General features: G+C 31.0%; 4 protein-coding genes and 2 non-coding genes across 11 annotated transcripts; 5 read left to right on the top strand and 1 right to left on the bottom strand.

Annotated features, from left to right (window-relative positions):
* The first annotated feature begins 430 nt into the window (after nucleotides 1-430).
* Nucleotides 431-9,548, top strand: LOC114394461 (pyridoxal kinase-like). 5 transcript variants are annotated; one of them, XR_003662775.1, is made up of 16 exons: nucleotides 431-650; nucleotides 763-865; nucleotides 1,215-1,308; nucleotides 1,471-1,575; nucleotides 2,070-2,153; nucleotides 2,644-2,717; nucleotides 2,896-2,960; nucleotides 3,890-3,953; nucleotides 4,907-4,972; nucleotides 6,016-6,072; nucleotides 6,820-6,864; nucleotides 6,954-7,007; nucleotides 7,247-7,357; nucleotides 8,293-8,399; nucleotides 8,536-8,693; nucleotides 9,259-9,548. XR_003662775.1 is itself a non-coding variant. In XM_028356043.1 (14 exons), the coding sequence occupies exons 1-14, from the start codon at nucleotides 517-519 to the stop codon at nucleotides 8,207-8,209; spliced, it is 1,092 nt and encodes a 363-aa protein (XP_028211844.1). In that variant the 5' UTR covers nucleotides 431-516; the 3' UTR covers nucleotides 8,210-8,285. The 5 variants fall into 5 exon arrangements, 3 of the variants coding, with proteins under 3 accessions (XP_028211844.1, XP_028211843.1, XP_028211845.1); XR_003662776.1 differs by having other exon boundaries at nucleotides 8,251-8,693; XM_028356043.1 differs by lacking the exons at nucleotides 8,293-8,399; nucleotides 8,536-8,693; nucleotides 9,259-9,548 and adding an exon at nucleotides 8,174-8,285.
* Nucleotides 8,081-9,957, bottom strand: LOC114394463 (heavy metal-associated isoprenylated plant protein 37-like). Its single transcript, XM_028356045.1, has 3 exons — nucleotides 9,563-9,957; nucleotides 9,382-9,457; nucleotides 8,081-8,604 (listed from the first exon to the last, which is right to left on the bottom strand). The coding sequence occupies exons 1-3, from the start codon at nucleotides 9,596-9,598 to the stop codon at nucleotides 8,162-8,164; spliced, it is 555 nt and encodes a 184-aa protein (XP_028211846.1). The 5' UTR covers nucleotides 9,599-9,957; the 3' UTR covers nucleotides 8,081-8,161.
* Nucleotides 9,958-13,553: 3,596 nt separating this feature from the next.
* Nucleotides 13,554-17,729, top strand: LOC114394866 (receptor-like cytoplasmic kinase 176). Of its 2 annotated transcripts, XM_028356538.1 has the most exons (7): nucleotides 13,554-14,011; nucleotides 14,484-14,682; nucleotides 14,964-15,289; nucleotides 15,710-15,845; nucleotides 15,932-16,074; nucleotides 16,160-16,283; nucleotides 17,192-17,729. In XM_028356538.1, the coding sequence occupies exons 3-7, from the start codon at nucleotides 15,038-15,040 to the stop codon at nucleotides 17,563-17,565; spliced, it is 1,029 nt and encodes a 342-aa protein (XP_028212339.1). In that variant the 5' UTR covers nucleotides 13,554-14,011; nucleotides 14,484-14,682; nucleotides 14,964-15,037; the 3' UTR covers nucleotides 17,566-17,729. The 2 variants fall into 2 exon arrangements, with proteins under 2 accessions (XP_028212339.1, XP_028212338.1); XM_028356537.1 differs by lacking the exon at nucleotides 14,484-14,682.
* Nucleotides 17,730-20,829: 3,100 nt separating this feature from the next.
* Nucleotides 20,830-22,943, top strand: LOC114394561 (elicitor-responsive protein 1-like). The gene is made up of 5 exons (XM_028356178.1): nucleotides 20,830-21,054; nucleotides 21,421-21,486; nucleotides 21,975-22,113; nucleotides 22,260-22,389; nucleotides 22,676-22,943. Exons 1-5 carry the CDS (start codon nucleotides 20,988-20,990, stop codon nucleotides 22,727-22,729), a joined length of 456 nt encoding a protein of 151 aa, XP_028211979.1. The 5' UTR covers nucleotides 20,830-20,987; the 3' UTR covers nucleotides 22,730-22,943.
* A 728-nt stretch (nucleotides 22,944-23,671) lies between these two features.
* Nucleotides 23,672-23,743, top strand: TRNAK-UUU. The gene has a single exon. It is a non-coding gene; the product is annotated as a tRNA-Lys (tRNA).
* Nucleotides 23,744-23,821: 78 nt separating this feature from the next.
* TRNAF-GAA lies at nucleotides 23,822-23,894 on the top strand. Its single transcript has one exon. It is a non-coding gene; the product is annotated as a tRNA-Phe (tRNA).
* Nucleotides 23,895-25,876: the final 1,982 nt, after the last annotated feature.

The raw sequence follows: 25,876 nt of genomic DNA, 5'->3' as shown, positions 1-25,876 counted from the left end.
CCTAATCTGATCTAATTAATTTTTTTTTTTGTAGTCTGAAGATAGGTTGGGTTGGATCAACCTCTTGGATTGATTTTTTTAAAAATGAATAAAATGTTTTTAATTCTTATATTTTTAGTCAAAATTAATTCTAGTCCCTATAATTTTAAATTAATAAATTCAGTCTTTATACTTTAAAAAATAAATGAATTTAATTTTTATTTAATCATTTAGTCATTATTGTATATGGATTAAATACACCTATTTTTTAAAGTATAAAGATCGAATTGATCTATTTAAAATGATAGGAAATAAAAATCAATTTGGATAAAAAAAATATATTTTATCCTTTTAAATTGACCCATTTTTTAACAGATTAAACATAAGTTAGGTTGGTTGAATTGGGTTGTAGAATTTTGCTACTTATACTTAAACAAACTTGTACAATAGTATGTCTCAGTTACATGACAAAAAAATTCGAATCTCTTATTCCTTCCCGTGTGGTGGCAGTTTGGTAATAATACAAATTATTAACATATGAAAAGTGTCATCGTCATCGGAATGAATGTAGACGCAGGAGTTGGCTGGCTCAACGTTGAACACTGTTCCATGCTGTTAAAGCCTCCGCTCTCACTCAACTTCAGATTTTCCCCACAAACGAGCATTTTCCGGTAAATCAATTAATCACTCTCTTCCGATTCTCAATTTTCTCAGCCTCGCTGTATTGGCTTTCGGTTCCCATTTCGTTTTCTTTTTCTTCTCTTTTTTCTCCCAATTTTCAAGGGCACGAAACTCGAGGAATTCGCGCATGGCGCCTCCAATCCTCTCGCTCGCTCTTCCCTCGAACACCGGTCGAGTTCTCAGCATTCAATCTCACACCGTTCAGGTTTTTCTCTTCAGCATTTTTTTTTACCTCGATTGCATCAAATATTCGTTTAACGTGTCGCCGATTGAATGTCGAAATGAAGAATAATAAACTGCAATGTTGGCAATATTAAAGTCGATACTTATAGAGATGCTCTTAATTATATACATCAAATGCTTTGATAACTGATTAAATAGGGTGAAAAGATGTTAAGGTTTATGTGTTTTTATATGCATGTTGTTTTGGATTGAGAAAAATGGAATTCGTGATTTTTCTTGGCAATTTGCAGTAATCTTTGATATTATTATCAATTGCATGCAGCTTGCTATGTAATTACCTTGACTTTGTGGCTGTTTGCTATTATTCTCAGGGGTATGTTGGTAATAAATCCGCTGTCTTCCCTCTGCAACTACTGGGATATGATGTCGATCCAATTAATTCCGTGCAGTTTTCGAATCATACAGGCAAGCTGAGTCTTTAATTTTTCATTCAGCTTCTCAGGACTCTGTGGCTTGATTTATGGTGTGACGCTGTCTGTCAACGTGAATAAGTTTTGGTGTGGTATGGTGTGCTTGATTAAGTAATTCTGCAGTTGTGGTTTGATAAATTTGATGGCTATAATGCAGGATATCCGACGTTTAAGGGTCAGGTTTTGAATGGACAGCAACTCTGGGATCTAATCGAAGGCCTTGAAGGAAATGATTTATTGTTCTATACTCACTTGCTAACAGGTATTTTAATTTTAAAATACCTCACGAACTGTATATTATATAGGTAAAGGAGGCAGTTGATTCAAGTTTTGCCATGATAGGTGGCAACCTGTCTTTCTTATTGAACTTTTTTTTGCAGCTCTTGATGAAATGCTTCAATTGATCTTACTGAAAGTAGATGAAATGATTCTTTGACTGTCTGTTGAGTATCATATTCTTTTTGGATGTTGGAGTTCTTGTGTTCTAAAAAGTTTTTTTTTCCTTTTTTTTTTGGGTGACAAACTTAAGTTTCTCTTTTTCAATATCATTACTATGTATTATTGTTGAGCCATCCTGCAATATTCCCTTTAGTATTACAAAATTATAATTGTTATGCTATTTATGATATACTTTGCACACTACTGTAATATTGTCAGTCGTGTTCAATCACTAACCTGTCAGTTTGTTGCAGTTTTATTTTGTTCCCTATTTTCATTACTTCCTTTGTTCCCTATTCCAAATCCATGTATTTTCAGGTTATATTGGTTCAGAGTCTTTTCTAAACACTGTATTGCAAGTTGTCAGCAAACTTCGGTCAACAAACCCAGGTCTTTCGTATGGTGAGAATATTGAAAATACTTGGCATTTGTTTGATATGCCGCATAAAATTGCACTGATAAGTTATCTGATCCGGCCTTAATGTTTGTGTTTTCCTTTATCATTTTCAGGTTTACTTTTAAGTTTTAACATCAGACCATCTTATATTGACCTAGCTTTTATGGAAATGTTTAGATATTACTAAAAGGAACAATGAATGACAGTTTAATTCTTTATACATAAAGAGAGAAATTGAAGAAATAACTTACATCCTGTTGTAGCCAACAGGGACTACACTTTTTTAAGTCTCAACTACAGTTTGTGTTCCAGATAGCGAATGCAGTTTTGTCGTGATTTTTATTAAGTATTGACAACCGAAACCTGGGGAAAATGATTTCAATCTTTTTCTTTTTTGGGTGTTGGACACTTGAACCTCAAGCCTGTTTTTTTCTTTTTAGAGGATAAATCCATATATGTATATTTACATTTAATCAAATTGTGCTTCCTTGTCAGTATGTGATCCAGTGATGGGTGATGAAGGAAAGCTTTATGTTCCTCAAGAGCTAGTATCAGTCTATCGTGAGAAGGTATGACTGAAGTGAACTATTCTATGCCTTCACCTATAATTGAAGATTATATTTTATTGCTTAGTTAACAGGGTCCTATTTTTATAGGATGATACAGGCATACTTCCCTTTTGTGTATCCTATTTTTATTTGAGAAGTATATTCCTAGTGTTAGCATCTGAGTAACACATTTTGGCAGGTTGTTCCAGTAGCTTCAATGTTGACTCCCAACCAGTTTGAAGCAGAACTACTGACAGGCTTTAGGTAATTATATAACAATTAAGATTGCATAATTTTTTTTCCTGTTCTATATGTTCCATATTGTTGGTTTCTTTTATCTATTGTATAGATTATAGCACATTAATTTCTTTTCCTTCTGTTCAATACAAAAAGTCCTTGACTAAGTTTTGGGCATAAAAGATTAATTTTGTTGAGATTAAGTTATGAACATAACTCCGAATGAAATTATTTGGAGTCCATGTGCTGCTGTATGATTTCAATACTATTGATTTGCTTACACTAGAGAAGGTTCCATTTTGAGCTGCAACTTATACATATTGATGCATTTTTGTTTGTGCGGGGTGTGGGTATGCCCATATTGAGGTAAAGAATCTTGGTAGTTTTTTAGGAATGTCCATTGCGCGCTGTTGCTGTGCCATGCACCAAGGCATGCTGGCATTTGTTGGTTCCTTGGAAATATACTTGTGGTTTGTCATTCATGGAACTAATTGGGTGTAGAGCCAACACCCACCCACAAATTATCTTGTTATTTAGAATGTAGCAAGTGATTGAAAACATATTTTCATCAAGCAAAGGTAGTTTTGAGTTTTCTTTATCTGTTATCACCACTGTTACAATCAGTTTAGTGCATATACAATCTGTTTGATGTTGCTGTGCCATGCACCAAGGCATGCTGGCATTTGTTGGTTCCTTGGAAATATACTTGTGGTTTGTCATTCATGGAACTAATTGGGTGTAGAGCCAACACCCACCCACAAATTATCTTGTTATTTAGAATGTAGCAAGTGATTGAAAACATATTTTCATCAAGCAAAGGTAGTTTTGAGTTTTGGTTTTTCTTTATCTGTTATCACCACTGTTACAATCAGTTTAGTGCATATACAATCTGTTTGAGCATCTCCACAATATATATGTTTTGCCTTCTAAGTATTCAAGCTTTATACTCATTATAGGATTCAGTCTGAAGGACATGGCCAGGAGGCCTGTAGGCTTCTCCATGCAGCTGGGCCTTCAAAGGTTTGCTTTTATTGTTGTATGTTGAAAAATGCCCTTCTTTTTTGGGATCCTTGAAAACTCTTGGTCTAAACTTTCTCCTTTCAACATAGGCTGTTGTACTGGTCATGTCTTTTCCCTTCTGATCCATGTCTGGAAACTGCTTATCACTGTTGTTGTTTTAATAGTCAAGGGCATCTGTTTTGACCAATTAGTCACAAATGTTTTATACTTTTCCAAGTTATGCCAATTGATTTCTCGATTAAGTTTAAAACCATGTTTTGACTCCAATAGTAAAGAAAAGATTCACTGATCGGATCTGTTGGAAAGTATCTCCTTAACATTTCTATTCAGTTCACTGTATATTGGGCTTTAATCTATTTATTTTTGCAAATAATCAGGGTGTGACTTGTATTGTTTTCCTAATTTCTTAGTTTCTTTATTTTCCTAGTATTTTAATATTAAAGATTGTAAATCATATATATATATATATATATATATATATATATATATATTTAATCACGCCTAGGATTTCCAAAAGCAATTCAAGAAATCCTTTGATCGGTCTCATGTAGATACTGTTGAAGTTTCACTTTATAATTTGAATATGGGCCTGTTATTTTATAGAAAGCCCTGATATATGGTATACATAAAAAAATTGGAACTATTATTATATTCTGTAGAGTGGATGTCCAATTGGTCCTCGAAAGATATACGTGATATCACATCAGTCCTCCATTTATAAATATTGGTCCTTCAAGATATATGCAACATTGAATTGGTCCTTCAATGCCACATTTTTGTCATCAATTTGGCCCTTAAAATGACATCAAAATGGTCCTTTAATTTGAAGGAAATCCAGTAGCATTAATTCATTTATTTCCATTATAGGATCAAAATGGTCCTTCGATGTCACATTTAAGTGTAGATGAGGGTCTGTTACTCTCAATCATTTAGCTGATGTATATGCTCTTCAGGTCATAATTACAAGTATAAATATAGACGGGATTCTTCTCCTCATTGGCAGTCATCAAAAAGAAAAGGTGAAATAAATGCTGCTTATAATGCTTTTGTTGATTGTCATATTTTTGTTTCTAATTTCAGATATGTGATATGAAACTTTGGTTTTTAACCATGCCGAATGACGTCGTGTTATCCATGTAGCCGACTTCACCTAGTGGGATACGGCTTTGTTATTGTTGTTGTTGTCAGATATGAGTGATAATGGAGATCAAAATTACTAAATTTTCATAGTTATCTTGCATAATATGTTTGCATATGGCTTGAGCATTGACAGTGATTTGTAAAATTTATTTTCCACAATTCCATAATTTTCTGAAAACCACACTGACCTGAGTGGTTCAACCAAAAAGGTGGTGAGTGGTGATAGTTAGTGCACAAACCACATCATTATCACATTGCAGCTTGCAACAGTATGCTGAAGTAAAATTCAATGTACATGCATATTGGACCTGTTCCTCCCATGGGAGAAGTACTTGTGTATATGCACTTTGAGAGTAATACACTATTCATGTAGGAATGTAATGTGTCTCTGCATAATCATACAAGCTATTGAATTGAATTTAAAATATCATTAATGTTTGTATATGTGTCATTTCATCAACTAATAATCCACCATTAGTATTTTAATAACAATCTAACAAGAGATTATTTTATCACATTCTTAAAATCTCTTATGAAAGAAATTGAAAATTAATATTTGTTTCCCGATTGTCCCTGACTTCAAATTCTGATATAATTATTGTTTGGGCATTTGTATTTTGTACATATAAAATAGTATTTGGTTTTTCTATATTTTAAGTATAACTACTTATTTTATCATAGGTAGCGTATCAAGTGAGAACACTTCTCTTTTTAAGAATGCATGAAAAACTGTTTTTGTCTTTGGATCATTGTTTATTGTTTAATTGTTTAATTATATACATTCAGTGGTTAAGTCTATACTTCTCTACATCCTTCATCCACTTTTTAAATTCTATATACTCAGATACTCAATGATGATTTTGTTCTCTACACACTGTGCTCTCATGGTAACAACCTAACTTGTTTTATCTTTGTCCGACAGGGAGAGCCTCCCAGACAATTTAAGATTGTTATTCCAAAAATACCAGCTTATTTTACGGTATGAATATTCCACAAATACTTCTGTTTATATATGGTTTTGCCAATATTCATCTTTACAATTTTAATTTATTTTTTAAAGTGAATGGCAAAAATTTATTTGGTGTCAAGCATGGGTAATTTCAGCTTGAATTATTCAATGATTTTACATCTGTAATCTATGGAGTATCAAAGAATATGTCACTTTATTTCCTTAAATAGATCTGAGCTGCACGATCTCCTGTTCACTAGCATTTAGAGCTCCAATAATCACCTTTGCTTTGTTTTCATTGTGTAAAATTTTAAAAACACCATGTATTTCATTTTAAAAAACTGCATCTTAATTGCAGTAGCTATATCTTTATGTCCTTGGGAAAATAGAGAAGAATGCAGTGGTTTAGGGTTAATCTTCACCATAAACACCATGTAAACACTATTGCAAACTAGCCACAAAAAATTTTCACCCTTTTATCATCATTGCCCATGTAAAGCCTTGCTTGACTGCCACATGGTTCTGCATGCAAAAATTCAGCACAGCCAACAGGACATATTACTTTAATTGCTATTAAATCTTAATCTGTTTAACCTGGTGCTTGTTAGACAGTAAGAAGTTTATCCAAAGCCCAAAGGGGATAAATAGGAAAAAAATCATTCAAGAAAATTTTCAAAAAACCAACTTATAAATTTATTCAATAAAGTTCTTTAATCCACTCTGTTTAGATTCAAACATTCAATAACTAGAACCTTAACTATGTTCTTATGTTTGTAGGGAACGGGAGATCTCATGACTGCACTTCTTCTTGGTTGGAGCAATGTATTACCTTTACTTAAGAGTTATGACTATTGTTTGGTCTTACTAGTAATTTCATAATAGTGATAAATATTTGTCTTTATTAATTTCAGAAATACCCAGACAACCTTGAGATTGCTGCGGAACTTGCAGTGTCAAGCTTGCAGGTATTTATTTTCTTGATGTGTGCCATTTAATCTTATTATGTTTTTTCTTCTTCTGATATTGTGCAAGTACTTTTGGATTAACAAAGGCCCTCTATCATTCAAAATATTTTGACCAATTTATTACTTCTTACTAGTAACATTAATTGAGATTTTTAGACTCTGGCATTCATGTTGTGGAATGAGCCCCCAAGTTTTAGTAACAGATAATTAACAGTTCTGAGGTTCACCAATATGTGCAGGCAGTTTTGCACAGGACACTCAGTGACTACAAAAGTGCTGGACATGATCCTGAGTCAACCAGTTTAGAGATTAGATTAATTCAAAGTCAGGATGATATTTGCACCCCACAGGTAAAACTTAAAGCTGAAATATACAGCTAAGTTGGTGATACGATTTGAACATGTATGTATTTGCCTGTATTAAATTTTTTTGAAAGGACATCAGCAGTTAAATATAGAAATTGGAAAGTTATTAAAAACTAACTTTATTATTTACCAATATGACCCAATTATGTTGGGTTTGGTAAAGGTTGAAATAAAGAATAGCTAGTTGAATTTATTATTCCCTTCTTTACTGTCTTCACAATTTCATATCTAGTGATTACATCCCAACTTTGGTTGATATTGAGAAAGTAAAAGAAATGTATTATACAAATATCTTTGCACTGACATGGAAACATGAGATTGAATTGCTAATTTTGCTACATGTTTTTCACTAGGTTGAGTTGTCAATTGAGTCTAACTAATAAGGATTCTTAAACTCTTGCACTGAGTTTGGACTGTATATTTAATGAGCTTGAAGTTTGAATTTCATCTTTGTTGTATGAAAACTTTTGTGGTGATATTTTCTTTTATATATTTTTGAGTTTTAGTGATAATGTTTGAAAATTTTGTATAAGAATTAAAATATGCCGAGCTTAGATGTGAAGGTGGAAAAATGGATATATCTTGTCTAATTTTCTATATTGGCATAAAGTTCTTAAAATTGATTTGATATGCTTTCTTATAATTTGATGGCTTTATAGGAGAACTTGGTTATTAGGCTATTTCTAAACCGTAGTAAAAGAGCTAAAGTTAAAAGGCAATGAGAAATGACATTGATTTGTCACATGTATGCATTCATCATCACATCAGTTGGCATCCTCCATGTGGATGTTAATTGTTCAGGTCCATGATATGGGAAGAAAACTGCATCATATTTGATGGATGGAATTCATGATGATATTCATGTATGTTGGCCATAGGAGATGGTTGATGACCATATTTGCTAGTTGATGACTCTCCAGGGAAGTTACGTGCCCATTCTTGGTTCTCTAAGCCAGCATAAATAGTTTCACTATTCTCTAAGCCAGCATTAAAACCCCATTGGGGTCCCCAGTGATTTTCGCCAAAGGTGGGAATCATATACTGATTTTCATAGTCACTGTGATCATTTATTAATTGAGCTTGGTTATTGTTCTGATCACCGTTGTATCCTGCATCCCATATCTCTGCATGCTTGCCAAATTTGGCCAACTTCTGGACCAAAGTGGATGGGTTGACAATGCCTGTGACAATTGCCGTTTGCTCTTCTGCATTAATGTCTACTTTACAGACACCTGGAGATAAACAATGGAAATTGGTTAACTTACATCTTCAACCTGCACATGTGCAATTAGAAACTAAACAGGGAAATAGAATTCAAAAGGTATTACTTTTAAATTTTCTTCTGTTTTGTTTCCCCCCCTCTCTGACACCATTCTTACTGGCCCAAAGCTCCAAACATTTACATCAGCACTCATCCTTTTCCCTTTAGATCTTTTTCTGCACAAGTAACCTCTAATATGGTATTTTTTTCCAACTTTTTTCGGCTGTAATCATTGTGGGTTGCTCTTTAGCTTTGATCATGGGGGTGGAAAAACAACTGATTTATGCATGCACCCCAATTTGCCTTGAAAACCATGTTTGTCATGACTTCCAACTAACTGACGAGAAAATACGAATAAAACATAAAATTGCTTCAAGGAAAACGCTTTTTCTTTAGTTTCCAAGTTCAAAATCTCCAAGTTACTTAACCACCCAACATGCAAGAGTTTTCATCGCCACGAAGCAAAGGAAAACGGATCTTATTGAAAAATAAATGAAAAATGCATATACCCTTAAAGCTTAAAGTACCAATGGATTGTAGGACTCAATTTTCAATTACTATTAGTCCATTATAGTTTTTGTAATATATTTTATTGCAACTTTTTTTTTCCCACTTCTTTTTGCAGGTCGTATTGTGAATATTTACAACATATAATATATGACATGAGAAGTTTATACATAATTGATTCAATAGTTCTTAGAGGTGAGTATAGAACTTTGACCTAGAGAAGAAGAAAATTCGACCTTACCTTCAATTTTTTGGAGTACTTTCCTTACTTTGTTCATGCATCCTTGACAGTTCATGTGTGCTTTAAGAACAAACGTCTGTGCAAGCGAAATACGAACATATATCTCAGATTAAATGTAAAATAATTGGTGGGAAATGAAACAAAATGTTTACAAGGCCGAGTGACAAGATGCGGCGGGTACCTCGATCTTTATTAACTCGTAATCACTTGTTGACATTTTTTTTATGGTGCTTGTGGCTAGATATCAGAAGAGAATGCTTGCTTCACTGCACCCTTTACGAATTGTGAGTGCTAAATTGGAAAAGTAGATCAAATGTGAACCAACGGCCAGTACTATAAACTCGCGAGTTTCTAAAAATCAAAACAAAACAAGAAACTCACAAGTTCTGCCATGGTAGACAGAGATAGATGTTTGGAAAATTGTGATTCCACTGGGTTTAGAGCACTGGCTATTTTGTCAGGCAGAGTCTACAAGCTTGTCATGTTTTTATTCCTCCTCTTTAGTTTACAACGATCCTTCACATTGATCTTGTGATACAGTACAGTCATACCCCATATGTGCAAGTCTTGGGACGTTTGATCCTTCCAAATGAAGAATACTTACTTTCTTTGCAAAAGAATTCTATATAAAGCCAGAAAAATAATGAGGGTCATAAGTAAATCAAATCTAACAGATTACTAAAATTTAATTGAATTAACTAAAATTCGTAAAAGTAAAAAAAAAAAAACTCTAATTTTAGATTTAGTTTTAAAAACGTATCTAATTAAACTTAAACTGAAATTACAACACACACATATGTATAAAATTATTATTATATCAATCATACTTATATTAGTAAAAAAATTATAAAAGTATCATATTAATTTATTTTCTTTATTATTTCATGGTCTCAAATACATCATCAGTATGCGTATTAGTTTTATTTAGCCATTTTTTTAAATTTTTTATTTTGATTAATATATATATAACTTAGATGTAAAAATAATTTTTCAGTAATAGTGGTTCATTTTTTTAAAAATATTTTTAAATTGATAAAAATAAGCTATTATTTAGAAAATATACTTGGTCAAATGTATATTCACTATTCTATTGTTAAAGGAATCACTTTTTCTAATTTCAATTGAAGTTTTCAATCCTTCGGTTTTTGATCATCAAAGTTTGCAAATTACAAAACACGCAGAGAGAAAGTGAAATCCTTCAATTCCTCATTTCAACAATACTTTTCCCACAATGATCATCCTTATCGTTGTTCTGGTAACGAGAAAGTCAATTTTGAGCTAGTATGCATGAATCGCAACAAATAGACTCATTCATAATTGTAAATTTTAAAGTATGGGCAATTAAAGAGAAGATTTTCGTCCTATATCATTAGTTAACCTAGATTATTTGCGACCTGCTAAACCACAAAAAAAATAAATTATGTGCCTCCTGAGAGTGAGGACCTAGAGTTAGGAATAAAAATGGGTCATACCGCCTATCAAAGGTCTTTAGGCCGATTTGTTTCCAGGTTTGTCTTATTTATTATAAAAGTCAAACTCATTTTTTTTAAAATATATTTAAATAAAAAAGTCAAATTTAAACTTTAAAAAAATCTGTTAAACCCGTCGGACCTGTTTAATATATATATATACATAAATTTTCCTTAGTTTTTATTTCTTATTTATTTTATTATTTAACATTAAGATTAGATTATCGAATGGAACATATGATATTTTACGTACCTTGCTTATTTTGTTTATAATATTTTGTTGAATACTTAAAGTGCTCCAAATATAATTCTTCCTTGGATAGTTGTGATTAGTGAATTTTAATCTCATATTAGTGTGTTCTAATTAATTTTAACTTATTTTTTTTACACACAAATTAAAAAGGAAACATGTATCTTTCTTTATATTAAATTTAAAAAAGTATTATACGAATTTTCAAAATTTTATTATATAGTCGTTAGATTTCTTTTATATATAATATTTATCGTAAAATAGACTTTTTTAATAAACTCATAGGTCTAGCTATGCTTTTAAATAGACCAAGCTTATAAAAGCTTTATATTTTTAATTCACGTCAAGATTATGCCTAACCAAGCCTTGTCGTGTTTCCACCCTTACCTGAAGTGATAAGGCAAGTTTCTTTCTTCTATCAATCTCCATCTCATGCCCTAAATTAGGATAAGGTGCCCAGCAACCGCAACCAATATAATGGTAGTATAAGGCAAAGAGGAATATTATTCTGATAATATTTTTTGTATCTTTTTGTCACATCATCTTTTTTATTATTTTATATTTTTTTCTTTTTATAATAGTTCTAAATTTCCTATAATGTCTTTTGATTAATCGTCTTACTTATTTTATGCGATAAATATTGAATACTTTTATGTTTTAAAATATTAAATGTTAGAGGAGTAAGTGATACTTGTTAGATTGAGTTGAATTTAATCTAATTTTTAACCTAATTTAATTAAACTTAATTGAGTTAAATTAAATTAAATTAGTTTTACTTTTTATTTTTTTAGTAACTCAACCGGCCTTAATTAGATTAGATTGAGTTGGTTTATCATATTGAATAATTATAAAATAATCATTACTTTTTTAACTTTAGCAAAACCTCGTAATCAATAATTAAATATTGCTTTACTGCTTCTTAATTATACTAATTGCTTCAATATTTTACAATTCACAATTAGTTATTCAAAATCATCAAAATTGTTTTATAAATTACAATGACCCAATCTTCAAAATCAAAATAAATTATTGTGACTTGCAAATAAATAAGAGTGAGAATTTAGGGGTGTTTTTTTAAAAATTATTTTATTACACACAATCTTTAACATATCACACAAAAAACATTAGGTAAATATTATTTTTTATTATATATTTATTATGTGATTAATTGAATTGAGTTTGATCTTATTTAAAATTCATGAACTCATTATTTAATTCAATTTTAATTGAATTCACTAAGAAAATTCCAACTCAATCTATAAAAATGTAATTGAGTTGAGTTGGACAAGGTTATGAGTTAAGCCCAACCCATTTGCACTCCTCTTAAACTTTTTTTTTTTATGTATTTAACATTTTCTTATAAAATATTAAGAAGATTTATTGATATTTGTATAAAGATATATGGTTTGTATAAAGATATATGGTTACTCCATTATAAAAGACGTGAGAAAGTAAGCCACAAATCCACAATAGCACTGCTCCGGTCACGGAAGGGGCACATATTAATCTCTTGGTTTGACTTCAAACTTCAAACCCATTAAAATAAAAACGAAACTGATAAGCCTCGTTACGTACATTTATTTAATTATTACTATGATTACGACAATGTTTTCCAAATAAAATCTTTCTGTCCCCTCGATAATTTAGTGTAAAAAAATAATCTAGTTAAGCATTTTGCCCTAACTTATTTTATAAGATTAAAAACAAACAAACAAACGTGCGTTAGTGTTTTTGGATTGAATTCTGAAAAGTAATACCGAATCTAATGGTCTAAGCGTGTATGGTTATTGACTTATGATGGTGGTAGTTGCGTCAACTTCCTCTAGACTCTATATATATATAATATTATTTGTTAGATTTAAATATAAATAAATTTAATTAATTTTATCTTATTTAATGTTATTATTTTAAAATATCTTTTATTTAATTTTATTTCTATTTTTAATGGTTTTTTATTTATGATAATAAGTTTCAATGAAAAATATTTTAGAAATATTTTTATTTGAGATTAATAAAATTAAATAATATCAAATAATTTTCTTAATTAATATTAAATTAATTATTTTTCCTTATATAAGAATCCACAACGAATATTTACTTTAAATTAATTTATAGTAACTTATAAGCACGTGCAAAGAAAAATATCCAAATATATTCGAATTCTCGAATATTTTGGCCAATTCAGATGTATCATTTTATAAAATCAGTATTACATCATTTTTTTTAAGATTACTCTTAATCAATATTTAATAAAAATAATATATAGAAAAAATAAATAAATCATTATTTAAAAATAAAAAATATAATAAAAGTTATCTAAATTTTTTTAAAATTCAATAAATTAATTATATTCCTAAATACTCCAAAAGCTCATGGTTGTAATATGAAACGGAATAAAAAAGCAAGTCAATGCAAAGCAATAAATATGTATGTGGGTCTTCTCTTTCCTCCAAGTGGTTCTCACACCAAACTACGGTGGCGGCCAGGACAACACCGTTCTGATTAGTTCTTCTCTATGGTCTAATAAAGTGCAATGAAATTTCCAAGAAAACAACCCCATAAGGCCATAACATAACATCATTCACACCAAAACTTTCCAACACAACTCAATAGTACTCTTGAATTTTGCAGATACCATTAGTCCTTGCCTGACAGCTATCTTTCACGTGGAAACTTTCTTGCTTTCACACTTCCATACATACATACTTGCTTTCTTTCTTCTCTTTCCAAGTCTTTCTTCTCTGTTCCAAATTGAAAACTTCAACTTGTAGCTGCATCTGGTTACACTGAAGAAAAAAGGAGACAAGACGTTTTTTTTTTTTTTCTTTCTTTCTTTAGCTTAGCTCTGGGTTCATGGGTTGCTTCTTTAGTGTACCTTCAAAGATCAAAGCTGAGAGCCCTCCACGTAATGGTATCATTCTTTTTTTCTGTTCTTCCCACCTTCCTTTTTTTTAACTTGATCAGCTTGTTTCTTAACTCTGTTTGCTTATATTGGACTTTTGAATGCTCCAACTTTGTTGGTTGTATGCGTTCAATGTTTTTGACTCACAAACACCACGGAAGACTTGCTTCAGATGAAAAATATATGATGAGTTATGTACATCCAAAGCAAAATAGAAAGACTTTGGATCAATTGACACCAGTTTGTTCTAGCTTAATAAGTGATCTTTAATTCGAGTTTTTGTTGTCTATAATGGTCCTATACCAGAATTGCGAAGATATGTGTGATTATTACCCCCAAAAGAAATAAAAATAGAAACACCCTGATAACAAATGCAACAGATTTATTGGTTTGATTGAGGAACTTGGTCTAAAAATTTATTAAACTAATGTCTCCCATTACCCATAAATAGCTTTCAATTGAGTTTTTCTTTCATCTGCAGTGTCTCAACCGTGAACTTGGATCCCCTGCACATTTAAAGGAACTAAGGATTCGAAAATTGTTAAATTCAGTTCAAAAGGATAAGCTTATCATGCAATAAAATAAAGTTAACGGATGTGATTTATAAAGTTCACAAGAGAACTCGACGATCGTGATCTCTCCAACCATTGCTTTTAAAAGTTAAAAGTAGACAAGAAAGAGTGAGAAAAATTGATAATAGAGATTATTCCCTTTTTATTTTTTGAAGAAAAAGCTTTTGTAGTGTAAGATTGCAATAATGTTACTCCTCAACTTCTTTTCTTATGCTTTAATTTTTTACAAAAAGAAATGATGAAGTGTAAAAGAGAAGTGTATGAATTAAACTACAGCAATAACATTACTGAGATGATTAGTAGAAAAATTGTTTCCCTCCCTGAGTATGTCTATAGAGTGCTTATGTATGGCCTGTAGTGAATCCATGTTTCTCTTTTGATATGGGCAGGTTTGAATTCAAAGGATGGTAGCAAAGAAGAGAATGATTTGAGTTGTTTAAGCAGCAAGGTGTCCTCTTCAGCTATGCTTCTAACTCCTCAAAGTGAGGATGAGATATTGCAGGCCAGCAATTTGAAGAACTTCACATTCAATGAGCTAAGAACTGCTACAAGGAACTTTCGTCCGGATAGTATGGTGGGCGAAGGTGGGTTTGGTTGTGTGTTTAAGGGGTGGATCGATGAGCATACACTTGCCCCTACTAAACCAGGGACAGGAATGGTCATTGCTGTGAAGAGGCTTAACCAAGAAAGCAACCAGGGGCACATTGAATGGTTGGTGAGTGCCACTTTTCACTTGGCATGGCCTTTTACGCTTTGGAACTTTGCTCGGTGTTTGGAAGTTTAGTGGCATAAATTTCAAGTTAGTTTCAAGACATGTTTCTTGTCACCCTTGTTTTTTTGTAATGTATATAGTAAATTAAGGAGTGCCAGTAACATTCTTTAGCACAGTCCTTTCAACACTTTGTGTTATTGGTTAAAATTTATTTCAATTACAAAGTTATGAGCGGAGCTCATTAAATGAGAAGTGAGACCTCCGAATTTTCATGATTTCCAATAAATTTCAACTAACAATAAAAAGTATGTTTAAAAGAATGTGTTAGAGAGTATGTTGTTAGCATTTTTTCTAGCAAAACAGATGCTGGTAGTTTAGATATTTATTGTGAATGTTGTGACTGATTAACTTTGTACTGTGTAGACAGAAATCAACTACCTGGGGCAGCTCAGTCATCCTAATCTTGTGAAACTAATTGGTTACTCCTTAGAAGATGATCACCGGATTTTGGTGTATGAATTTGTGGCCAAGGGTAGTTTGGATAATCACTTGTTCAGGAGTAAGTTGCTTTGTGGGTTGACTTTGTTTACTTGTTAGTACCTTAAGCACTTCAAAATCTCATATCTACCTATGTTTCTGGATCAGGGGGTTCTTACTTTCAACCACTCTCTTGGAACATCCGTATGAAGGTTGCTCTTGATGCTGCTAAGGGTCTTGCATTTCTTCACAGTGATGAAGTAGATGTAATATATAGGGACTTCAAAACTTCCAATATCTTACTTGATTCTGTAAGTGAATCACATTGATCATACTAGCTTAAGAGATAGATATTATTAGTTAGATAGGCTTTCTAAAATTTCTTTTTGTCAACAGAATTATAATGCAAAACTCTCTGATTTTGGGTTGGCAAAAAATGGACCCGAAGGTGATAAGAGCCATGTCTCTACAAGGGTAATGGGCACCTATGGCTATGCAGCTCCTGAGTATATAGCCACAGGTATTTTAAATCTTCTTCAAGTCAGTATCACATTTCATCCTATGATCATACCTTGCATTAGTCGATATTCATTTAAACTTGGGGGTTTAATGCAGAAACCTGAATAGTGTGTAACCAAAATGTTGATTGTACTTGCATTTCCAATATGTTTAGACTAATAGGAAAAAGTTGGTCTGCATCTGTTCAATTTAGTTCTTTCCGCGTACAACTTGAGTTTTTGGAATATTGGTGCATGATATAGTATCAGAGCATATATAACCAAGTGTCTTCCAATAAAAAGCTAAATTTCAACACAAGTGGACCTCTACGTTATCTTCACTTCAAATCTAAAGGGAACTTGAATGTAGGGATATGTTATAATATGTAATATTAATCATTCACATGTCTTCACTTAACAACTTGAACTTTAGGAATAGTAGGTGTATGACAACCTCCTGCTTTCCCAATTAAAAATTGGAGTTTTCTTAACTGCATTTAGATTTCTCATGCTCTCCACAATTCAACTCAAATCCAGAAAGTAACTTCAAATTTCAAAGCCTTAGCTTGACCTGAACCTCTCATTTTAAGTAAATTAGTTACACTTCCCCTCCCCATCTATGGTGTGCTGTTACTCCTCTCCATAGTAATCATTAATCTCTAAATCAACAATCACTGCAGAAGCTCACAACAACAGAACCAAAAAGATGAACCCACAATTGCACTCCTAACTATTTTCCCATTGTCTCTGATACCCTCTTAGAATTTGAGTTTAGACCTAATTCAATGCCAGATGATAGCTTATTAAATGAGAATCATGAAGTGAGAGTTGTTGAACACTTATATATACTAATTTTGCCATATCATTAGTCAATATGGGATCTCCAACAAATGCACTCCTAACCTTTTTCCCATTGTCTTTTTTTGTGAAGGTCACCTAACCAAAAAGAGTGACATATACAGTTTTGGAGTTGTTCTTCTGGAACTCATGTCAGGGAAACGTGCACTGGATGACAACAGGCCAAGCGGGGAGCACAGTTTAGTTGAATGGGCCAAACCACTCCTCACCAACAAACACAAGATCTCCCAAGTTATGGATGCTCGCATAGAAGGCCAATACTCAAAGCGCGAAGCAAAGAGAATAGCTCACCTTGCAATTCAATGCCTATCTACAGAACAGAAACTTAGACCAAACATAAATGAGGTGGTGAGATTATTGGAACATCTTCACGATTCCAAAGACACAAGCTCAAGCAGCAATGCTACTCCTAATCCAAGCTTATCTCCTTCTCCTCTTCGTTCATAGGAGAGGAAATACATGAGACCTATTACACATATTTTGCATTATTTTGAAGTAATATAGAGATGCCACTTTGTATGCCATGAAATGAAAGCATGCCTGGTTGTTGTACAGATTTTGGTTCCTTAATAGTTAATACTAGTAAAGAAAATTTATTTCTTCCATTCTCACATTTCTTTCTACTATCATTCTAAGAGCATATGTGGCAAAATCTGAATGAGAATTGCAGCAAGAAACTTAATAATAGGACATTAATATTGATCTGTTTTTTTAAATGACAAATCTTGCACATATTTAGCTTGCATATTCTGGCATCTCACTGAGTATATGCTAGAGCTCATATACATTTGTTATGGACACTCCAGGAATTTGAGTTTCTCTAACTTGTGTATTCTTCTGGGAGAAACAGAAGATAAACAACAATCAAATGAATCAGGCGAGGACACGTGTTAGATTTGGTTCTTGACAACTAGGGAACTAACCAATAATGTTCATAAGCTATTTTATTAAAAGATTAATGACACTTTTTTTTTCCTATACCATCGCCAATGTCTAATTTTAATTCGTCAATGTTTTTTAATTAAATTTAGTCCTTCAGTTTTTTATGACGCTTCTTTCAATATTTTGAGAAGGCAATGAAATGTTAAGGTGATACATGTTCTTCATAGCTAACATTGGTGTCAAAGGCTAAGATCAGTCCACATGCAGATTTGGATCCATCCTCCAGCTGAGCTTTAGCTATCTTTGTTTGCTGAGACTGCCAAGAACTTAGTTTAGTCGTTCGATCCTTTCTCTGTTTTTGCTATTTTCCTCCACACATTTTACCAATCAAAATGTCATAATTTACTTAGTAAATCCTTATGTTTTTTGAAACTCAAACCTTGTTCTTACAAAGTTCATTTCATCAAATTTTCAATTTCTGATTCAAATTATCTTGCAACCAAAATCAATCTTAAATCGTAATCATTTGAACGTAAAACATGATTTTAAAGGTGTTAATAGAAGATAACCAACAAGAAGACTTAACTGTAACAAATAGAAAATAGGGTGACTGTGTTTGTGTTTAGCATAATTTTAGATGAGTTTTTTTATACTCTACCAAAAAGAAAATGAGTCTCTTCATTATGCTTGTTAGTATGATAATATCATTGCACACTTTTGAGGTAAATATATAAATATTTTGAGGGTAAAAAGAAAATAAAATATAAGAAGCTAGTGTCTAAAAAAATGTTGCTTATTCTAGTATCTTAGAAAATGCAACAAGCTATAAAAAAAATGTCTATCAAATACTATTAATATTAATATGATCAAACAAGTTTATCAGCTAATAAAAAAAAGTTAATAATTAGCTAAAAATGTTTGTCAAAAATACATTATAATTTATTTCATAGATTGTAGATATACAAGCACTAACGAATGATAACAGAACTAAATTATTTGATAAATTTTGTTTTTTCACAAATTCATAATGATTGTACAAACAGGTTTAGTATTTGGCATGATCTATTAGCTACTATTAGGGAAGTGTTTCATAAACACTGCTTCTGGGTAGCTTCAAAAAAATTGGTGTAGTTTTTCTTGTTGAAGTGGCTGATGTTATATATGTGATTTAGTTTTTTTTTCTTCACTTGGGTTTGATAGACCAAAACCTCTGTATCTTTCTATTGTGCGCGTGGTTTCGTAGGAACGTTAATTTGTGTTTCAGTTTGCAATGTTATGCTCTAGAATGCTCCCCATAATGTACTTAATTATTGATAGAAATTGTCGCTTGGACTTGGTTTTGTTTGAAAAAATTAAGAACGGTTTGATTTGAAATTTTTTCTTTTTATAAATTATTGTAAACTTGCTACCTTTTTTCAAATACTTGTATAAGAATGTGATGTTTGAATTTCATTATATCTTGTATAAAATTTAAAAATAAGAAATGGAGTAAAAATAAAGTGATAGTACTATTTTTCATCATTTATAAAAACTGAAAATGTATTTTTTTAAGTTTTGCTTGCCCAAACGCTCGTGCACGTGAATGGTTTCATTTTCAACCAAATTCTGCAATGATCCACGAGCATCATCATGAGTGCCAATGCCTTCAAAATTTGACTCTTGGTCTTGGATCCCAAATTTCGAAATTCATGAATCTAGAAAACCACCCTTAAAGTTGGTAACAACACGAGACAAATGATAAACACAATTAAAATAATATCACCATATTATTCATGTTGCAACTTGAGTTGTGAAACTAGATATGACAATGGGGCGAGTCGCGTACGGGTATTATCTTTCCAATCCCTTACTTCGACTCCTCAACATATTCCCATACCCGTAGCCGATACCCGACGGGTTTTAGTTTATTGTCCCATCCCCGTACCCGTCGGGTATCGGGTATCCCCAACCCCGTTCCACACACCATTTAGAAAAATATTTTTTTTGTAAAAAAATATTAAAAATTTGATTTTAGAAAAAAATAAATTGATTGTTAAACATTTATTTTTAACTACTTATATATTAATAAATTTATTATAACGCGTGTGTCTACATAAATAGTTAAGAAAATAATATTAAATTATGTAAAAATTTTAAAATAAAATTAACTAGTAATAAAAATTATATGTCTTTTGATTAAATTATACAAAAATTCTAAAGATTTTAAGTGGCGGGGCAGGTTCGGGTTCAGGGTCGGGACGGGTCTAGTAATCCCATACCCGTATCCGTACCCGACTTTTGGTTATCGGGGAAAACCCGAACCCGTACCCATACGCGATCAACTCGAATATTACCCGTCAAAGTCGGGACAAATTCGGGTGGATACCCACGGGTACGAATTTTCTTGTCATGTCAAACCATTCTAATTTAATTCCACGAGAGTTCGACCAAACTGACATACATGTCCCTTTTGAATGACCTTTATACATTGGACTGTTGAGTTGAATAGATTCCGAGTAGGTGACCAATGTTCAAGTGTTCATTACCTTCGAGTTTACATGTTGATAAAATTAAGAAGTTATGGTTAAAGTTGAGCCACTAGGATATAAATATTCTTAGTTAAAGTACACTTTTAAGTCCTAACAATAACTTAAACTTTATATAATAATAAGATGAATATTTATCACGTGATGAGAGTAAAAAAGACTAATTAATGCCAATTATCTATTACTTTTCTAAGGTACGTAGCATCCCTAGAGGAAGGCTTACCGAGTCATTGTATCATTTACCAGTGCCAATCGACAATTGTTTATTGTGGTTTAGAAAATGGAAAGACTTGAGACGAAGGTGGGTTGGTTATGTGGTTGACCCCGTGAATGCTAAAGTCCTATATAAAGCAAGTACCACCCATTCCAACGTAGAAAGAAGACACTTATTAGACATTAATTGTAAGAATTTTGCTGGCTTATAATCTTCAGGGACAAAGACACGGTTAGAGAGAGAAAGAGATGGCAATTGGGTTTATGGAGGTGCAGCTTGTGAAAGCAAAGGGGTTGTGTGACACTGATTTCTTTGGTATATATGGCCTCATTTTGTTTTCAAATGTGTTTTATTTTTCTTCTACACCATGTTCTTGAAACATATCTTATGTTGATTCCATGAACCCTTTAACCAAATGAGTTCCCCTTTAACCAAACCAAAAAATAATATCTTAGAACTTTGTTAGGAGAGTTAGTCTCGTGATTTTCAATTATTTGCTTTCAGAAAAAAATAAATATCAAACACCAATATATGTACTATGGACCGGGTTCTCCTTTGATTTGCATTCTTCTTATTCTTTGTTCTTTTTAGTATATATGTTCAAGTTATTCTGTCCTAACTTATACTTTAACTATTCTAACAACCTTCATTGTTATTTGTCCTTTTCTCTTCTGTTAATAGGTAGTATGGACCCGTATGTTGTGATACAGTACAACGGTCAAGAGCGAAGGAGTAGTGTTGCTAAGGGTGAGTTCTATTATAGTTGAGTTGACATTCAAATCACTCGAGAAATTAGTATGGTATACTATCTTCTTTTTGCTTTGAATTACAAGAAAATTAAATATATGTAACTATAGAGCTTTATATGAGGAATAGAGGTAAAAAAATGATGTAATGGAGATAAAGAGAAATATAGGAAAAAAATGAGGTAACAATTAAATAGAAAATAAAATTAATATATTGTGTCTTTTTCTTATAATATATATGAGGAATTCCTTAAACTTCATTTTAAGCGTGTTAAATAGACTACTGAAAATAGACTTGATTGATAGCTATTGATGAAGACAAAATATGTATTTTGACAAGAGTGTATATAGAGTATAATAATTTGGCCTATAAATGTAATCAATCAACTACTATTAATATGTCATCATTTAAATCTTTTTCATAACCTCTAGAAGATAATTAAGGATATGAGGGAAAAAAATGGTTTAATGGCTCTTACGACAATGCAGGACAGGGCAATAATCCGGTGTGGAATGAGAAATTTGAGTTTAAGGTAGAATATCCTACACCAAGTAACTCATACAAGGTCATCTTAAAAATCATGGACAAGGATTCGTTATCTGCAGATGACTTTGTTGGTCAAGCCATGTAAGACTTCAATAGCTTCATTAATATAGTAAATATATGCTACCAATAGATTGGAGATAGATTCATTATTTATTTAATCAAGCAAATCTCACTCTTTTTTGTATAAATGTTCATGCTTTAAAGAAGCTATTTTTCTCTGTATGTAGAGTCTATGTGGAAGACTTATTAGCCATAGGGGTAGGGGATGGTGCAGCTGAGCTGCAACCTCTCAAGTACAGAGTAATTCGTGAAGATCAATCTTATTGTGGAGAAATTGATGTTGGTATAACTTTTAAGGTAACCTTCGAATGAATCAATGGCTTGCAAATTCAAATGCATGGATGCTACATTTACAAGATATAAAATTTACAAGCATAATTTTGTGAAGATACCTTAAGCACATGGATAAATGACATGCTAACTAGTTAGTTATTCTTTTTAAGGCAAATCAATACCTTAACTTTTTTTTACATGTGTTGAATGGCAATGGAAATTTTGTTTCTATCTTATACTATAGTATTGGTAATGGAATTCATACGTTACCTATTTGAATAATTTTGTTATTGTGGGGATTAATGCATAGGTTGAAGAAGAGTTCAATGGAGAAACTAAACGAGGAAGGAAGGACAGCAACTAGTATTTGCAATAGCAGTTGGCCAACAATAATATAAATTGGAAATTAAATGTTGATTTTGGAATCGTCATCATGTAGTGAAGTTTCATCATTTTTAGTTGTATTTGATCCTTTTGGAAAGTAGGATCAATACATAGATAAATTTACTAAATTGTTATGTCATCGAATTAGTATGTATTATCAATCTTCTAATTTATCTTCATGATGATTAATCTCATTGATGATTCGAACTTACTTTTGGTAGTCTATGAGTGAAAAAAGTGAGATATAGAGAAAAAAAATAAAAGGAAGAGAGAAAAATGTTAGAAGTAACATTTTTAAAAAATGAAAAATAAAGAAAAATGAGGTAAAAGTAAGATTCAACTGAATATTTAAGTATTTTTCAATAGATACATCTATTACTTAATGGCATTTCGAAAACCTTTATAAAAGTACATTTAATTTTATGTTAATATAAACTTTTTTTAAAATTTTATTTCAGATAATTTCATATTGATACTTATCAATATAAGTATTACTTTTAACTTATTTCAATAAATTTATCAGTCAAATCTATAAATAAATTCTGATTTGATAACCCGATATTTAATAAATGATGCTTAATTAAATTATATCTAAGCACTCCTTCAATAACATAGCTAAAAACATTTTGGTTTAAAAACATTTTTGTATCCACAAAAGATATAATTAAGTAATTATACTTTAACTTTGACTATCTAAAACAAAATAAATGGAAAAAAAATAATTGAACTAGAATCATAATCTATCAATTTACAGGCTCATCGGTTTCAATAGTTATAGTCCAATTATATTTCCAAAGCTCAAATATTTCACTAAAGACTATTTCGATTACATTGAACATTGTTACTCAATAGTAATTCAAATAAAAGTTTACTACATGTATTTGATTACAAATTATATTGTTTTTTTTTTAAATTATCACAAGCCGTCTTAGCTCAGTGGTAGAGCGCGTGGCTTTTAACCACGTGGTCGTGGGTTCGATCCCCACAGACGGCGTTTTAGTATGATTTTGTTAAACTGTTAAAATATTTTTTGCAATAATTATTATATTTTATTTCATATTTATTATTAATTGCGGGGATAGCTCAGTTGGGAGAGCGTCAGACTGAAGATCTGAAGGTCGCGTGTTCGATCCACGCTCACCGCAAAATTATTTTATTTTTATTACTTTTACCAGTTTTATATGTTTCAATATCACCGTTATTTATTGGGATAAAAAAATGATTTATTATTTTTATGATATGAAAGTATTCAATATATTTTATTAAATTTATTAAACTTCAAAAAATAATTTTTGTATAATTTTTAATATAAAATATATTTATTTACTTCTTAATAAGTATTTGTAATCATGAAATGAACAATCTAAAAAATTAAACATAAAATTAACTGTTCGACGCATAGAAATTTGTTGCAAAAATCATATAGCACTTGAGATATTTTCATAATTACTTATATTTTCAATATTTTTATTACCTGAAACAAAACATTAAATATTCTTTGGATTTTCATTAAATGTTATATATTTTATTTCCCTGAAAAATGTCACAACCTTGAATTTTTTCTATTAATGTCAGACTTAATAAGTAATATTTAAATATAAAAATATCAGTGAATAATTTATCTGGTATATATTTATTTTTTAAGAGGAATACTATAAACAAGTACTTTGAATTTTGGAAATATTAATTAAAATATTAATACAATTTATCAAATATTTTTTTAATTATTTTAAAAATAAATATTAATATTTACATTAAAATATCCTTTTCATTACAACACAAAGATTTATTACTTTTATTTGTTATTACTTCAATATCTCTTTTATCGAGGGATCAAAATATTCATTGACAGCCTATTACATCAGGAATAAACTTTATGAACACAATTAAAAGGCGAAACACCTTTCCATTAAAAAACAAAGGGTTTATTACTTTTATGATACAAAAGTATTAAATAAATTTTATTAAATATTTTAAATTGTTTAAAAATAAATGTTGAATAAATTTTAATTTTTAATATAGGAAATATTATTTTTTAAAAATATTTTTTTTATTTTAATGTATTTATAATCAAACAATAAACAGTCTAAAAAATTAAAACAAAAGGCTGATTTTACATCACATAGAAATTTGTTGTGAAAAATCATAAACCACATGAAAATTTTGTATAGTTATTTGTATTTAAAATAGTTTTATTACACAAAGGTAAATATAATATAAATAAAAAAGTAAATATCATTAACACTATGAGATTTTTTCAAATTTCTTATGATGTTTTTCATTTTTTATCTTTACATTAATTATTTAAAAAAATATTACATTAACATCTTTTATATATTAAACTAATCCTTTTTATTATTTGAATATGATTATGGCATATGTTTTTTTGATGGAATTTGTTGTAAATTTTTTAAAAAATATATATACAATCTTAGATTTATTCAAAAAAATTAGTGAAATTCACTGAAAATAAAATATTACATTAGTAGGTAATTATAACATGAAAGTGTACAAAAAAAAAAAAAAACATTAACTAGTTTGGCTTGTGTCGTGCTCGGGGAACGGCGATGCCAATTATAACGCATTTTGTGCAGAGTGAACTCTGTTTCATTTCAAGTACTGACGCACTCGCGAGGGGGGCCATGTATTTCACGCTCCAATGAAAAAGCTCCACGTCATCCAGGTTCATGAGCAACTCGAAGTTCCAAAATTGCACGTGTCATGGGTGCGCGTGGCCAAATGGAAGAACCAATAGCAGCACGAAGCCCTAGTCAGCAGTGAATGAGTGAGTAGTGCTGAGTTATACTGTTGAGAGTCAAAACTCACTCAATACAAAACAAAACCCCAAATTCAGAATTTTTACACTTTGGTTTGATTCCTTTTCTTTCTATTAGGTCACACACACCAGAACCAGATCCATTTTTGAAGGAACTTCCACTTTTTCCTAAGGTCAATTTCTCTCTGCATTTTTACCCAATTCGTCAATAATTCAATTCTCTTCTCTTGCATGTCTTTTTCTGATACTTTTTTTTTACTGTTATCGTTGCATATTTGGTTTTGCTCAATTTCTAGTGATATGTTTTTTTTTTCTTCTTTCAGAGCTCTCTGTAATTTTTATTTATTTATT

Source organism: Glycine soja, chromosome 18, assembly GCF_004193775.1.
Source record: "Glycine soja cultivar W05 chromosome 18, ASM419377v2, whole genome shotgun sequence".
In the NCBI taxonomy this organism is placed as follows: domain Eukaryota; kingdom Viridiplantae; phylum Streptophyta; class Magnoliopsida; order Fabales; family Fabaceae; genus Glycine; species Glycine soja.
The sequence above is the reverse complement of the archived record's forward strand: the minus strand, read 5'-3'. Positions and strand labels throughout refer to the sequence as shown.

Coding starts and splice junctions, on each gene's coding strand:
- LOC114394461 (XM_028356042.1), top strand. CDS start 517: ATGAAAAGTGTCATCGTCATCGGAATGAATGTAGACGCAGGAGTTGGC. Junction 1,309..1,470: donor GCAGTTTTCGAATCATACAG/GCAAGCTGAGTC, acceptor GCTATAATGCAG/GATATCCGACGTTTAAGGGT. Junction 2,154..2,643: donor AAACCCAGGTCTTTCGTATG/GTGAGAATATTG, acceptor CTTCCTTGTCAG/TATGTGATCCAGTGATGGGT.
- LOC114394463 (XM_028356045.1), bottom strand. CDS start 9,598: ATGTCAACAAGTGATTACGAGTTAATAAAGATCGAG. Junction 9,458..9,562: donor ACGAGTTAATAAAGATCGAG/GTACCCGCCGCA, acceptor TCGCTTGCACAG/ACGTTTGTTCTTAAAGCACA. Junction 8,605..9,381: donor AGTACTCCAAAAAATTGAAG/GTAAGGTCGAAT, acceptor GTTTATCTCCAG/GTGTCTGTAAAGTAGACATT.
- LOC114394866 (XM_028356537.1), top strand. CDS start 13,954: ATGGGTTGCTTCTTTAGTGTACCTTCAAAGATCAAAGCTGAGAGCCCT. Junction 15,290..15,709: donor AGGGGCACATTGAATGGTTG/GTGAGTGCCACT, acceptor TGTACTGTGTAG/ACAGAAATCAACTACCTGGG. Junction 15,846..15,931: donor GGATAATCACTTGTTCAGGA/GTAAGTTGCTTT, acceptor TTTCTGGATCAG/GGGGTTCTTACTTTCAACCA.
- LOC114394561 (XM_028356178.1), top strand. CDS start 20,988: ATGGCAATTGGGTTTATGGAGGTGCAGCTTGTGAAAGCAAAGGGGTTG. Junction 21,487..21,974: donor AAGGAGTAGTGTTGCTAAGG/GTGAGTTCTATT, acceptor ACGACAATGCAG/GACAGGGCAATAATCCGGTG. Junction 22,114..22,259: donor GACTTTGTTGGTCAAGCCAT/GTAAGACTTCAA, acceptor CTCTGTATGTAG/AGTCTATGTGGAAGACTTAT.